Source organism: Medicago sativa, chromosome 2, assembly GCF_051527215.1.
Source record: "Medicago sativa cultivar Bolivia chromosome 2, Bolivia_mono, whole genome shotgun sequence".
Taxonomy (NCBI): domain Eukaryota; kingdom Viridiplantae; phylum Streptophyta; class Magnoliopsida; order Fabales; family Fabaceae; genus Medicago; species Medicago sativa.
The window spans coordinates 6,487,272-6,500,077 of NC_140750.1; the positions used below are offsets into that span (position 1 = coordinate 6,487,272).

Here is a 12,806-nt window from a genome sequence, read left to right on the forward strand (position 1 = left end):
TCTATCGGAAATGAGAAATCGAATGTAGCTGTGTTCCTTTGTGAAAATGTGTATGCTTTGGGCATGTCTGAATACGGTCCACTCAAAGCGCTTCCTTGTTTGTTAGTATTTTATTCCTTTTTTAGATTAAATATCGATATCTTGATTGTTACAGCATAGTTTATAGGGCTACTGAAAAGGTGAAGTACTGCATATTGAGCTGACCTTTGGATACCCCTAAAAATATGTTAATTTTGAAAATAATGAAACACCATTTCTTACAATTTTTTATCTTTAAACAATGCCCTCTTCATCCTTTTGAATAAACCATCAATTTTGTCTCTACACTATCACTATTTCTTCAATTTTAGTTTTTCAAAAATATTATAGTGTGATATTTATAGTTTATAAATGTTTTGATTTGTGTAAAATTTAAAGTTTATGAAAATGATAAATGGAGTGAGATAAAACATGATAAATTTGTAACTAAATATGAGTGATTTCCACTTCCAAAAAACTGATACCAAAAGATGAGTGGTTATGTCAAAACAAGTTACTTCTATTACTTTAGCATGGTTTACTTGTTTGTCTATTGATGAGACAACATTGGTGCCTGTTTCCACAAAACTGATAGAGGATGAATTATTGTTCTTGATCCCACACAAAAGTTAACTATGGAAGAAGATAGAAATGCCAAGATCAATGATTCTCAATGTGGTTATGGTGGATCCAATTTTTTTTAGGGAATAGTGAATCCATTGAACCCAATACTCTCATCTTTGATCTACAGGATAATATATTTCTTGACATGTGTATCGATGTCTGTTGGAACGATGCACTAACATAAAAACCTATATTCAACAATATAGAAATGAAATATAGCTAATTTAAAAAATAATTTAATGACAAAAATACAACGCAGTGTTGAGAATCATAAGTTATGAGTACTGCTTAATTTTACTTGTAAGTAGAAAACTATTTTAGGGAGAAAACTTATTTTTTTAGATCGTCTTATAAATGAAGTATTATTTTTGGATGATACTTTTCTATAGGTTTTAATGTAGTTAACGTATTTATCAAGCAATATTGAATTAGAGATTTAAGGTGCTAAAATGATGAGTAATGATTTAAGGCCGTTATAAAAGGAGGCAATTGAATTCATGATGTCATTATGTTATACTGCAATATATTCATGATGTCAGTTATGCTACAGTACGTTAATAGGTAATTTAATTGGTAAATGAATAAATTTGAAGTAAAAAAAAATGGTATTGAACGATTTTCATAAAAAAAAAAAAATTGTTTTAAATATTTTAGGGTAGGAGGTGGCAAATCTTTGAGTTGTTTCTAAATTAAAGGACTGAATTACCAACAATGAATTTGTTAAAGTGGTAAGATACTTGGACATGCTAAGCAAATGATTTCAATCTCTGACTTGATACCTGAAAAAAAAAATGTTAGGAGAGGAGAATCAACTCTACGTGGTTCATAGATTATCCGATGAATATTTGTCACCGCAAAACTTGGTTGAAACTTTATAAAACAAAAATAATTACAGAAGTAAAGTATAACAAAAAAATAAATCATTCAAAAATCGAATTCAAGTTTAAAAAAATATTATAGATTATAAACACATATAACCAAAATATGCATATTCGATAACAACTTTTCTCACAAGCTTATAACATTTTTTTATAAGCTATTTCGACTTATCTTAATTGAATTTTATAAGCTATTTCGACTTATCTTAATTGAAAAACGAATAATAGTTAAAAATATTATTTTATGTCATTTTATATTTATCAACCAGTTTAATCGGTAATTTTTCAAACACTACAAATGCAATCTACTAACTTATATGTTATTATATGTAAACTAGCTTATCCGCTATACTATAAGTTCGTTATTTACCACCTAGCTTATTAGATATCTTCTCATTTTACCAAAAATATCTTAAACGCTCTTCGGTCTTAGTACTCGATTTGAGTTTCTACTTTAAATATGTGATTAATTATGTATAGTAGATGGTAATGAATATAACATAGTAGCTCAACAAATCTCATTAATGATCTATCGAATAACACTAATATTATTCCACCAAAAATATCTATCGAACACATCTAACCATAATTTTGAACATCATCGATCATAATTTTATTAGCACACGATTTATATGATTATTAGATATATGTATATCTGAATGCTTGAAAGTCGTGACTAACGACCTTTAAATTATTAGTTAATTTCTTTAGTTGATGATTAACCACATGCAAATTCTATTTTTTTTTTTTGTCAAATAGATTAATGGTTGGAGCTCACATATTTTAAATATGGAGTTCACATATTTTAAATATTTTAAATCCAATTCGTGTTAGTGCAAGCGAGATGCCCCCAAACTAACTTGTGACGTAAGTAATTAACCATATGCATGGTATTGGCACATTAGATCCACTTGCTATGTTCTTATCATTTACCATTACAACTCAAAGACAAACCTTTGCTTCTAAGAAATATATTCCCTGTTATCCAACCGTCTTCTCTGATTCTTTTTTTTGGATGAGAAAATAAGTAATTATTCACATAACATTAATGTAAATCTCCTACAAAACGTAATTATAACCATAAGAATCAAATGCTTAGTGTTGTAAATAAAGTTTGTTTTAGTTACGATATTCACATATCACTTCTTTATTATGATAAAAGATGTGTCCGGTGTCTGACGAGACGACACGATACCTACACATAAATTACATTCACTTAATTTATTTTCTCATATTATTACCGTACTGGCGTATCAATGTTGTGCCCGTGTCAATGCTTCATAGCATATCACCACATCTTGTTGCTGTTATTAAGAGATAACCATCTAATTGATTGTACCACAACCCAACATAGGTTGGCACATTTAGACGTGTACTTCATAGGTTGCTCATAGTCATAGGTCTATTTAATATTGTAGAATTGTACAGCTCAGAACGTACATGATCTCATTTTTTCCCCCTCCTTTTGCTAACCTAATGTAAAATCATATCATATAATCATAAAGAAGAATATCATACAGAGTTTTTCATACAGTAATTTATCACCCAATTTGTGTTTCATTATGAAACATTGCTGATTCCTTGCTAGCTGTCTAGCTAAGGTATCTCTTCATAAGTTAAGTGGTTTTTTGCGATCTGAAACTTGCCACCCTGAGATCTAGCAGGATGGAAATGCAATGGCCTTGAATTTGAGTCAAGATAATGAAGAACAAGAACCATAACAATTGAGCAAATAAACATGGGTATTGGACCAAAAAACCAAAGCAGCAAGTTAAGTGCAAAATAAAGAGCTCGAAGACCGAGCGACCAAAAATCGCCACCCCTTATGACTGCTAATTCCACACTACTAATAGGAACAAAACTATCTGGTGTGCTTATTAAATAGTTTGCATGAACAAAGTGTCTTGCTGATTGAATAAAGCACGAGAAAGCAAGGAGGAAACAGGTTAATAAGCAAATGTACTTGATGGAAACTGCGGTTGCACTCGTGTCACCGTAGATTAATTGACTTTGGAAGAAAATATTTGAAGTATTGGCAATCCAAGCTCCGATTAGAGAACAAAGAGTCAAAGAGACTGAGGCCAAGAATGTTGCAGCTGATGTGTTGAATTGAATGACAGATAGAGCTGTGCTAATATCCCTTTTCTCAGCCTGATCGTTTGTTACATAGTTTAAAAAGAAGATGAAAAATAAATTAGAAGATGTTTCCAATTAAAGCATATGAAGGATAAGGATAATTACTTGCCTGCATAATTCTGTCAACCCAGGCTCTTTTGTCATTGTTTTCAAATCCCATGACCGTAGTGTGAGGCCGATTGATATATTTGTGGAGCAGAAAGAGGTGATAAGCAAACATGATCAGCAATCCAGAAGGGACTAAAACCAAATCCAGATTCTCCTTATGGAAATTCATTTTTAGTATCTTTCTTCCTAGGAGTCCTAATTGAGGAGTTGGATTAATTTATCAAAGTTTCAGTTATAAACAAAAAACTAGGTGGAGTCCATGGTTATCAATCATATTAACATTTAATTTCCTTGATGGGCCATTGACTTGACTCTTAATTTGGCAACCAATTGCCACTTGCTATACTTTTCCACCATATTTAATTTTGAACAATTGGCATTATTGATTAGAACAGATAGAATACGAAATCAAGACGTTGCTTGAGGGTGGGGGAACACTTTTCTACGAAGAAACAAGTTTGGTATTCTAAATTGTTAGAATCTAAATGGTATGAACAAACTCTCAATGTACCTGAATAACAGAAAGTGATATCATGTATCAAAAAAAGTAACAAGAGAAACCCAATCACAAGGTGTGTCTATAGATTCAACAAATACGTGTCGAAATATAATCAGAATTTCTGCATAACAACCAAAGCAGATCATAACTTATTGTAAAACTAAAGCAAAATAAATAGACTAGTTAATCTCCCCGAAATCAAATTCACAAGAGGTAGCAAAAAATTGAAGTTTTGAGGTTTATCAAGATTAACTTCTATATGTTAATGATCAATTACTATTAAACTTAAATTTGGCAAATAAAGAGTTCTTTTATCATGCTTAGAAATTTCACTAACTTCCAGGTTGAGCATAGTTAGAACATTTTTTCAATGCCGCGACTTTTATATTATTAAATATTCATTGTTGTGTACTGAGTTTATAACTTCCAGTTATGGATTGTCTTTTATATTCCAGGTTGGACATACTTTCTCAATACTTAGAAAATGAAGATATAACAACTAATTCAATTGGAACCCCAAGAAGGCACAAATAAATTGAGGTTTCTCCCATAAAATCTAACAAACTAGTTATATTCAATATATGATAATATTCTTCTCAGCAAAAGTGGTACTTGAAGGTTTCATCAGTAGGATGAGTACTTAAAGGTTTCAAAAGTAGCGCTGAATCCCTAATACCATTGAGAAAAATAACGAGGAATTTTTTTTCATTCTATTGATTAAATTGCTGTACACTATTATATAAATTTATACGAGTTTAAAGTGCTGTTACAGAGAGAGAAAGCTGAAGCTAATAATAGAAGGCTGTTACAGGGCTGTAGAGCAAAAGACAGATAAGGCTAAAACAGATTTACAACTTACGAATCCAAAATTATTAACAGAAAGATAGAATAGCGGTAACTATATTGTGAGAACTCCAATAAAAAGCAGTGATAATAACAAAATCTAGCTGCCAAACTGTGGACTTCATTTTAAGTGGGCATCGGAACCTGTTGACAAACTGTCCAGCTCTATACATTCAAATTTGGTGCTTAGCTTAAGTAAGCAATCACCCAAAGTTGGCTATGAAAACTAATTCCTATGTTTCATGCAGCATTGGAATCTAAAATTACGTCATTTGAGATGCCTAAAGTAAGTAGCATAGACCATCAAGTGTCGGATGTGTGCAAGACTATAAAAATGTGCTTCAGAAATTGGAATCAGCTAGCTAACTCCTGCTTGAATAAATAGAACTTATCTTTAACATAAATTTCATAAAAGACAAAAAAAACATGTAGATTTTAATTTTTGAGTTAACAATGCCAACAAACCTTGCATCACATCAGTAGATGTCTCAAGCTTTCCAGAAAACTTCTTTTTTTTTTTGACTAAAGCTTTCCAGAAAATCTTGGACCTGGGCTATTGACTATCTGCAGAAATATGCATTCCTTTAAATACCAAAAGCTGTTAACAGTTTGCGTAGTACAATAACTAGGGTAATTTACTTGTTAACAATACAGAGAATCATAGAAAAGAGAAAATAACACCAAGGGCGGCTAGTGTTTCATTGGAATGAGCAAAACTTCATAATAAAAGTGTTACTCTAAGAATATTTAGGGAACTATAATTAGACTACACTACCCTTAGCCCAATTATAACAAAAAGACCATTACATATTATCTAACATTACTGACCTTCAGTTAAACCAATCAGAAGATAAACAACTTCCCTGGATTTTCAATTTTCCTCCTTTTCCCTCCAATAATTAGCAAAATTCCACTCTCAATTCATTCCCTGGAGATTTTTTTTTCGGGTAACACATAAGTCTAAGCCTACAGCAAGTGAAAGAGTATGTAATGATTGAATTATGCAGTAAAAATTATAGGAAATGAATGAAATTGGGCAAGTGGCATTTACATGAGGAACAACGGAACAATTTCCTGTTGATATGATAATCCAAGTTCAAGCTTTAGAAATTAATGCGCTGTTGGCATAAATGGTTTGGATGAGGGAAATTTTAGGCCAAAGATTTTCCAATAAATATTGTGGAAAGGATTCTGCAGTTAGACTGGTAGTATGGATTTTGGCTCTCTCTTTCACCCCAGAGTTTCAATTTCCCTCCCTTACATTATTAATCCATTAATTAGCATAATACAACTGACTCTCTATTTGTTCAATGGAAATTATTTTTGGGCAATGGATCAACAAATTCAAAATGGTGCAACAACAGACCAATAATTGACCACAAATATGGCAGGCAACTCTCTATTTGTTCACCCCAACATTTTTATACACATTGTTAGAAGGGCATGAGAAAGCATAGTTAGAAGGGCACGAGACATTCAGTGACGTGAAGACGTAAGAGCATACCTTTAGAGCCATCCATTATGAACTTTCTTTCATGGGGTGTTCAGCTACTTATCCCAGCAGCTGTTTAAAATGGAAATCCTAACTAACTCAAATCAAATATATGGATAATACTAATCCTAGCAGTATCACAATGGCTCACAACAATTAATGACGAATGAGTACGTATGATATGTTACCAAAAAGTGAAGTGGAATATCCAAATTAGGCTTGTATGAAGCACCTGATATCTTCATCCCGCAAGTCTAAGAGCCTACGTCAAAGCTAAAGAACATGTAATGACTGACTTAAGCAGTAAAAATTATGAAAATTGAAATCTTATTTTACTGTAAAAGAATTGAAATGAATTACCCATTTATTCAACAAGTACCTTTGTTTAGTCCTCCATATAAAATGAATTAATATTTGGAGTCTTTTCAGTTGAAGTTTGAACTTTGGATGCCAATTTCTTCTCCAGAAATGTTCCGTCACTAAAGAAAAATTAATCTAAATAAGAAGTATAAGCAAGAAGAGCAGAGGTGACTTGTTGCATAAAATAATTTAAATCAGGAATTTAGCTGAGGAATGGTAGAAAAGTTACCTGTTGAAAATCCAAGCTCAAGCTTGCTAAATCCATTTGCGGTCAAACTTAATGCCTCGGATGTGGGAAATTTTGGGCCAAATTTGCGGGTGTTTCATGCGGCACTGTTCTTCCAACAGAGGACATCTAGCGATTTGAAGTTTTATTAGAGAAGCAGGCAGCCTTTCTCCCACCATATTCTCCAGCTTGGGACAGTCATTAATTGTTAATTGTTGGAGGGATGTGAGGTGGAGAAGCCATGTACACTCCAACGTGTGCAAACTTGACATTTCCCATAGAGCTAGGGAGGTAAGGGAGGGAGGCAGCATCGCAAAACCCTTGTTAGGGAAGGCCTCGACACCATCACATGGACCATTAATTGTAAGATGGGTAAGCATCTCCATCGAAGTTAGAGATGGGTTCCTCAATAATTTTTCGCAATTCCTGATAGAAAATGATCTCAAGCTTAGTGGCATACCTCCTTCTGGAAACGTCTCAATTTTTGGGCAATCAAACATTAGCAAAGTGTCTAACTTTGGGAGAAGAGTATTTACGTGACAAGGTAATGACTTTAGGTTAACGCAGTTAAATATGTTCAATTCTTTCAAGTTGGGCGCAAACAATCCTTCTCTTGGGAATGATACAAAATTGGGACAGTCAGTAATTTCAATTTCAATAAGGTTTGGAAGAATCACCAAAGCAGAAACACATTCAATATTTTCACAGTTGTTGATACAGAGAAGAGACAGATTTGGAAAGGTCTCCAGTTGGAGGGTTCTGAGAGAATTACAACTATCAATATGAAGACGTTCAAGTGACTCATGCAAATGGCTTTGATTTCTAAAAAATTTGATGGATAAATTCTCTAAGGATAAGGGTAAAATATCTCCGAGAAACGAAATTGCAGAGGAACAGTCTTTGATCGTTAAGTTTTTAATAGAAATTGATGGGGCGATGGTAATAGCGTCAAAGACAGACTCTGTCATCTCTCTTCCTTCAATTGATAACACTTCCAACGAAAGGGGTAGCTCATGCAAGGCTACTTTATTGCTTTTAGATATGTATAGACTGCGGATGGCAGGAGCCTTTGGGAAAGAAGAACCAAGCAGATTGCATCCATCAATTCTAATTGTTCGCAAATCGGGAAGATGAGATGGAAAATCTCCCTGTAATCTGGGACAATCACGAATCACAAGATATTTAAGTACAGGGAAAGAATCATCTGACTTATGGGAATGATGCCACATTTTCCAACATGGCATGTCATGAAACTCCAGACGTTCAAGGGAGGGAAAAAGTGTCTCTGAAAATGAATCACCATATTCAGATCCAATAGTCTCAAGCATATCCATTTTGCCGATTTTCAATTCCTTGAGAGAACATAATTGTCCAAGTGGTGGAAGCATACAACAATTCTGACAACCAGACACGTATAATTCAGTTAAATTGTGGTAAGAAGGATCTCCAACCCATTTTGGAAATCTTGTACCCCTGTATCCATCTATTTCTAGCATTTTCAAGTATGTGACTGGTTGTAACTTGTCAAATATATCCATCTCACTTTGCGAGTTTGTAAAATGAGCTTTTACATCAGGAGACCATGACAATAATAATTCCTCAAGGTACTTCTTATCCATTATCTTTGCCTCTGATGCTTCAAAGTTGTTGATAACATTCTCTAATTTCTCAATGGAAAGTGATTCACGAAGGTTTGAAAGTGCTCCCAATTCCTTGATCCTGTTATCTTCATGCTTGCCCACAACAAACCTACTCAAATGTTGCAAATTTTTTAATTTGCTCATTTTTCTAGGCATCTCTTCTAGCCTAGTTCCAATGAGACTAAGATGGCGCAAATTTACAAGATTATGCATGTCATTTGGAAGCCTTTTTAGATGATAACAGTGCCGCAACTTCAACGTTTGTAGATTGTACAGATTACACAATGACTCTGGTAATGTCATTATTTTTGTGAAAGAGAGATCCAAATAACGTAAATGGATCAATTCACCTATTGAATCAGGCAATGCATCGAGATTTGGAAATCTGGAAAATGACAAAACTCTCAAGCACTTCAAATTCGACAAAATGATGAATGATGCCTTTTCAATGTTAAATGGAGGAGGGAGAAAATTGGTTGTCAAAAACGTCCGAAGATGTTTTGCTCGACCAAAAATATCAAAGTTTTCTAAGACTGGATCTGGGAACGTGCTAAATGATAAATGACGAGTCTTGGTACCAATCTTTGTTTCATTTCCAAGTTCTTCTGTTCTGTAATAGAATTCTCCACCGAGCAAAGTTGCTAAATCATGCACTAGATCATGCATCACAAAACTCTTGTTCCCATTTCCAGATAATTTAAAAAATGACCTTGAAGCTAAATTGTTAAAATATGCATAACCAACTTCTTCTAAAGCCTTCCCATTTTTTGGAGTCTGTAAAAGATCTTCAGCCATCCACAACAAGATCAAATCGTCCTTATCAAATTCGTAATCCTTAGGATATAAGGAACAATAAACAAAGCAACATTTCAAATAGGGAGGGAGATAATGGTAACTGATTTGGAGTGCTGGAATAATCTTACTCCCAGTTTCCCAAATGTTACTAGTTAGTATATTATTCCAATCCTTGATGTCACGTTTACTTCGCAATAATCCCCCAAGTGATTGTGCTGCTAAAGGCAATCCTTGACATTTTCTAATAATCTCTTTGCCAATTTTATGGAGTTCCATATTCTCAAGGGATTCTTTTGGAGAAAGGCATGCATGATTTGCAAACACCGACCAACAATCTTCATCAGACAATTGTTCAAGAGAGTAACCTTGAAAAGTTTGTACCATAGAAGCAACTTTTTTAATACGGGTTGTTACAAGAATTTTACTTCCCTTGGCACCGTACTGAAGAGGCCTTAAAAGGTAATTCCAAGCGTCATAATCCTCGGTCCAAACGTCATCCAAAACAATTAAGAACTTCTTTCCGGCCAGTTTTTCCTTCAAATCTAGATGAAGCAACTCTATATTATTTATATTACAAGCACTTCTAGTAACTGCCTCCATGATCGCCTTTGTAACTTTGAATTCATCGAAATGGTCAGAAACACAAGCCCATGCTTGAACATCAAAATTTTGCTTTATATTGTCATGGTTGTACACAGATTGGGCTAATGTGGTTTTTCCCACCCCACCCATGCCAACTATGGGTATCACACTCACACAAGTCTTATCATCAACATGATCATCATCAAACAGTAACTTGAGTATGGCCATTTTGTCTTGATCCCTACCAAATAAGTTAGATTCGCCGGCATATAGAGAGGTGGATGGAGTTCTCCAAGAAGAGTGGTGGTGAGTTGCAACATGTTGAAGACCAAGAATATCTTTGAATTTGAGAATGTATTCAAGTCTAGCAACTATATCTACCAACTTACAAACCATATCTCTTTCTTCAAAGTTGAAAAAGCGAGAGAAGTAGTTTACAACACTCACCTCTTTGTTCTTCTTCCGAGTAGCAGCTTTGGTAGAGATGTGATCCAAAAGGTCATCAGCAACATAGACAGCATCTTTGAGATCATCAAGCCATTTGTTAACAGCAGAGTCTTTGAAATGTTTCTGTTCAGCATCATTAAGAACAGCTTCAACAGCATAAAGAGTGTTCTTCAACCTTTGGATCAAATTGAAGTCAACTTTCTTCCCACGGATCAAGTCAACAAGCTCAGGAGAAGCAAGCCTGTCAAGGACAACTTCAATGAAAGCGGACAGAAATGCTTCACCCACAACCGCAACAGCCATGATTTGGAAGGTAATTGATGTGATGAGATTATATCAGATTTGAGAGATTGAATGTAGTTGCAGTTTTCACCAAGTCAACTTGTTACTTTGTAACAACAAGGAAATAGTAGGTATAGCATATGCTTCCATAAACCGCGCTTTCTTGTCAATATTTTATTCCTTGCCAGTTTTGTTGGATTAAATATTGATTTCTTACGTTCACCAATATGGATTAAATATATTCATCTCTTAATTATTAACAGTATTTAATTAATAGGGTTACTGTGAAAGGTAAGTACTGCGTGGTGAGCTGTGACTAATACTAGTATATGAAGATTATAATATAGGTAAAAAAGACAAAATGTTATAAAATAGTATATTTCCTATCTATTTTGGAATCAAAACATGAGTACTATTTTACAAGGACTACTTCAATGGTGAACCTCTGAATTCTATTGGATTTATTAGTCAATTAAATAAACTATAATCAAAGCTATAGTACTATTTGAATGTAATTTGACTTATTGTTTGAAGAGCAAGGAAGTGTTGTAAAATGTGAGGTTCATGATGATTTGAAATTGGGTGTTGCAAATTGTGGGGGTTCATAGTGATTTGTTTCAGGGTAATGATTGGCTTAAGGTCTCTACTCTCTACATTTTTTTTCCCTCTAATTGGTGAAGAGGAAGTGAAGAAGATGGAGACAAAGGGGAGGAAGAAGATATGTGATCCTAATTGGTGATGTGGCCTACATGTGGATGTACAACTCATGTATGTGTGACACTCATCAAATCAACACCCTTTACTATTTTTTTTTTCAACACCCTTTACTCTCATGCACTGTAAAAAAGGAAGAAATGATTTATAATAATTTTTACAGAAAGTTGACTTGTACAAGTATGGTTTTCATGTACTAATATACTTGAGGTTTGATTCTCCCCCATATTTATGCAAATCGAATACAAATGGGTAAATCGACGAAGAGAAACACCACTTACTTTAAACAATGCTTTATCCGAAAGTGTAGATATAAAAGCAAATATGTTGCAGTGGTTTAATTCATGGAAAACGTTAACTTGTGCACTTAGGGTACACGTATATGTTAAGAATTCCACTAATAGAAATTATATATTGGAAATTGTATTAATTTATTACTCAAAATGTTGAATATTAATTTTTTTTTTTCTATAAATTCTTTTCATTAATGGAATGCTTAACATGTGCCCTAAAGACACAAGTTAACATGACCCTTAATTTTTTTATAGAGGCTTTTCAGTCCCTTGCTAGTCTCACTATATATATCTATTTATTATTATTATTATTATTATTATTATTATTATTATTATTATTATTATTATTATTGTTATATTTACTAAAACAGGGCTCTAATTTACTCCATTGCCAACTCAGCTATTCTCATGCCATGTTAGTAGATTTTTGCCATGTCAATTTTTTTTTATGTGTCATTTTAAAAAATTCAGCATTTGTTTCTCAATGTATATCTATAGCACCTCACAATCATTTTCTCAATGTCCCTTGTCCCTTGTGTTTTGTCATCAATTTGATTATCCCTTAATCATTTAATTTATGATCCCACTGGCCATTGTGCATTGAAATTTTATCAGTTATATGAGCCAACAAAAACGTTTTATAGGTCAGACAACCTTCAAAGCCTCTTAATAAGAAAATTGCCACTTATTACATCTACCATTTACTCCTACGAATTCACCGACAGAAAATCATTTACTCTTACGTTATTCTCTTATCAGTCTGCAGATCAGATTGTGAAAATATAAGATTGAATCACCATAGAATAGAAAAGAGAGGAAAATTTGCTATGAACTTGGAAACAAAGCATTGAAATGTTGAGAATTCTATT

The 12,806-nt window shown here is 33.5% G+C and overlaps 2 protein-coding genes across 11 annotated transcripts; both read right to left on the minus strand.

The window, feature by feature from the left end:
• Window positions 1-2,904: 2,904 nt before the first annotated feature.
• On the minus strand, window positions 2,905-4,041 carry LOC146943993 (uncharacterized). The gene is made up of 2 exons (XM_085742364.1): window positions 3,766-4,041; window positions 2,905-3,671 (listed from the first exon to the last, which is right to left on the minus strand). Exons 1-2 carry the CDS (start codon window positions 3,931-3,933, stop codon window positions 3,117-3,119), a joined length of 723 nt encoding a protein of 240 aa, XP_085598490.1. The 5' UTR covers window positions 3,934-4,041; the 3' UTR covers window positions 2,905-3,116.
• Window positions 4,042-4,941: 900 nt separating this feature from the next.
• On the minus strand, window positions 4,942-11,858 carry LOC146943994 (putative disease resistance RPP13-like protein 1). 10 transcript variants are annotated; one of them, XM_085742358.1, is made up of 7 exons: window positions 7,188-11,858; window positions 6,978-7,077; window positions 6,787-6,860; window positions 6,611-6,670; window positions 5,935-6,072; window positions 5,572-5,670; window positions 4,942-5,475 (listed from the first exon to the last, which is right to left on the minus strand). In XM_085742358.1, the coding sequence occupies exon 1, from the start codon at window positions 10,949-10,951 to the stop codon at window positions 7,214-7,216; it is 3,738 nt and encodes a 1,245-aa protein (XP_085598484.1). In that variant the 5' UTR covers window positions 10,952-11,858; the 3' UTR covers window positions 4,942-5,475; window positions 5,572-5,670; window positions 5,935-6,072; window positions 6,611-6,670; window positions 6,787-6,860; window positions 6,978-7,077; window positions 7,188-7,213. The 10 variants fall into 10 exon arrangements, with proteins under 10 accessions (XP_085598484.1, XP_085598481.1, XP_085598485.1 ...); XM_085742355.1 differs by having other exon boundaries at window positions 6,787-6,871; XM_085742359.1 differs by having other exon boundaries at window positions 5,935-6,034; window positions 6,978-7,093.
• Window positions 11,859-12,806: the final 948 nt, after the last annotated feature.

What these genes read in the sequence shown, in the direction of transcription:
- LOC146943994 (XM_085742362.1), bottom strand. Translation starts at nt 10,951, where the DNA reads ATGGCTGTTGCGGTTGTGGGTGAAGCATTTCTGTCCGCTTTCATTGAA.
- LOC146943993 (XM_085742364.1), bottom strand. Translation starts at nt 3,933, where the DNA reads ATGAATTTCCATAAGGAGAATCTGGATTTGGTTTTAGTCCCTTCTGGA. An exon ending in GGGTTGACAGAATTATGCAG is followed by an intron (nt 3,672 to 3,765) that starts GCAAGTAATTAT and finishes ACAAACGATCAG; the next exon opens with GCTGAGAAAAGGGATATTAG.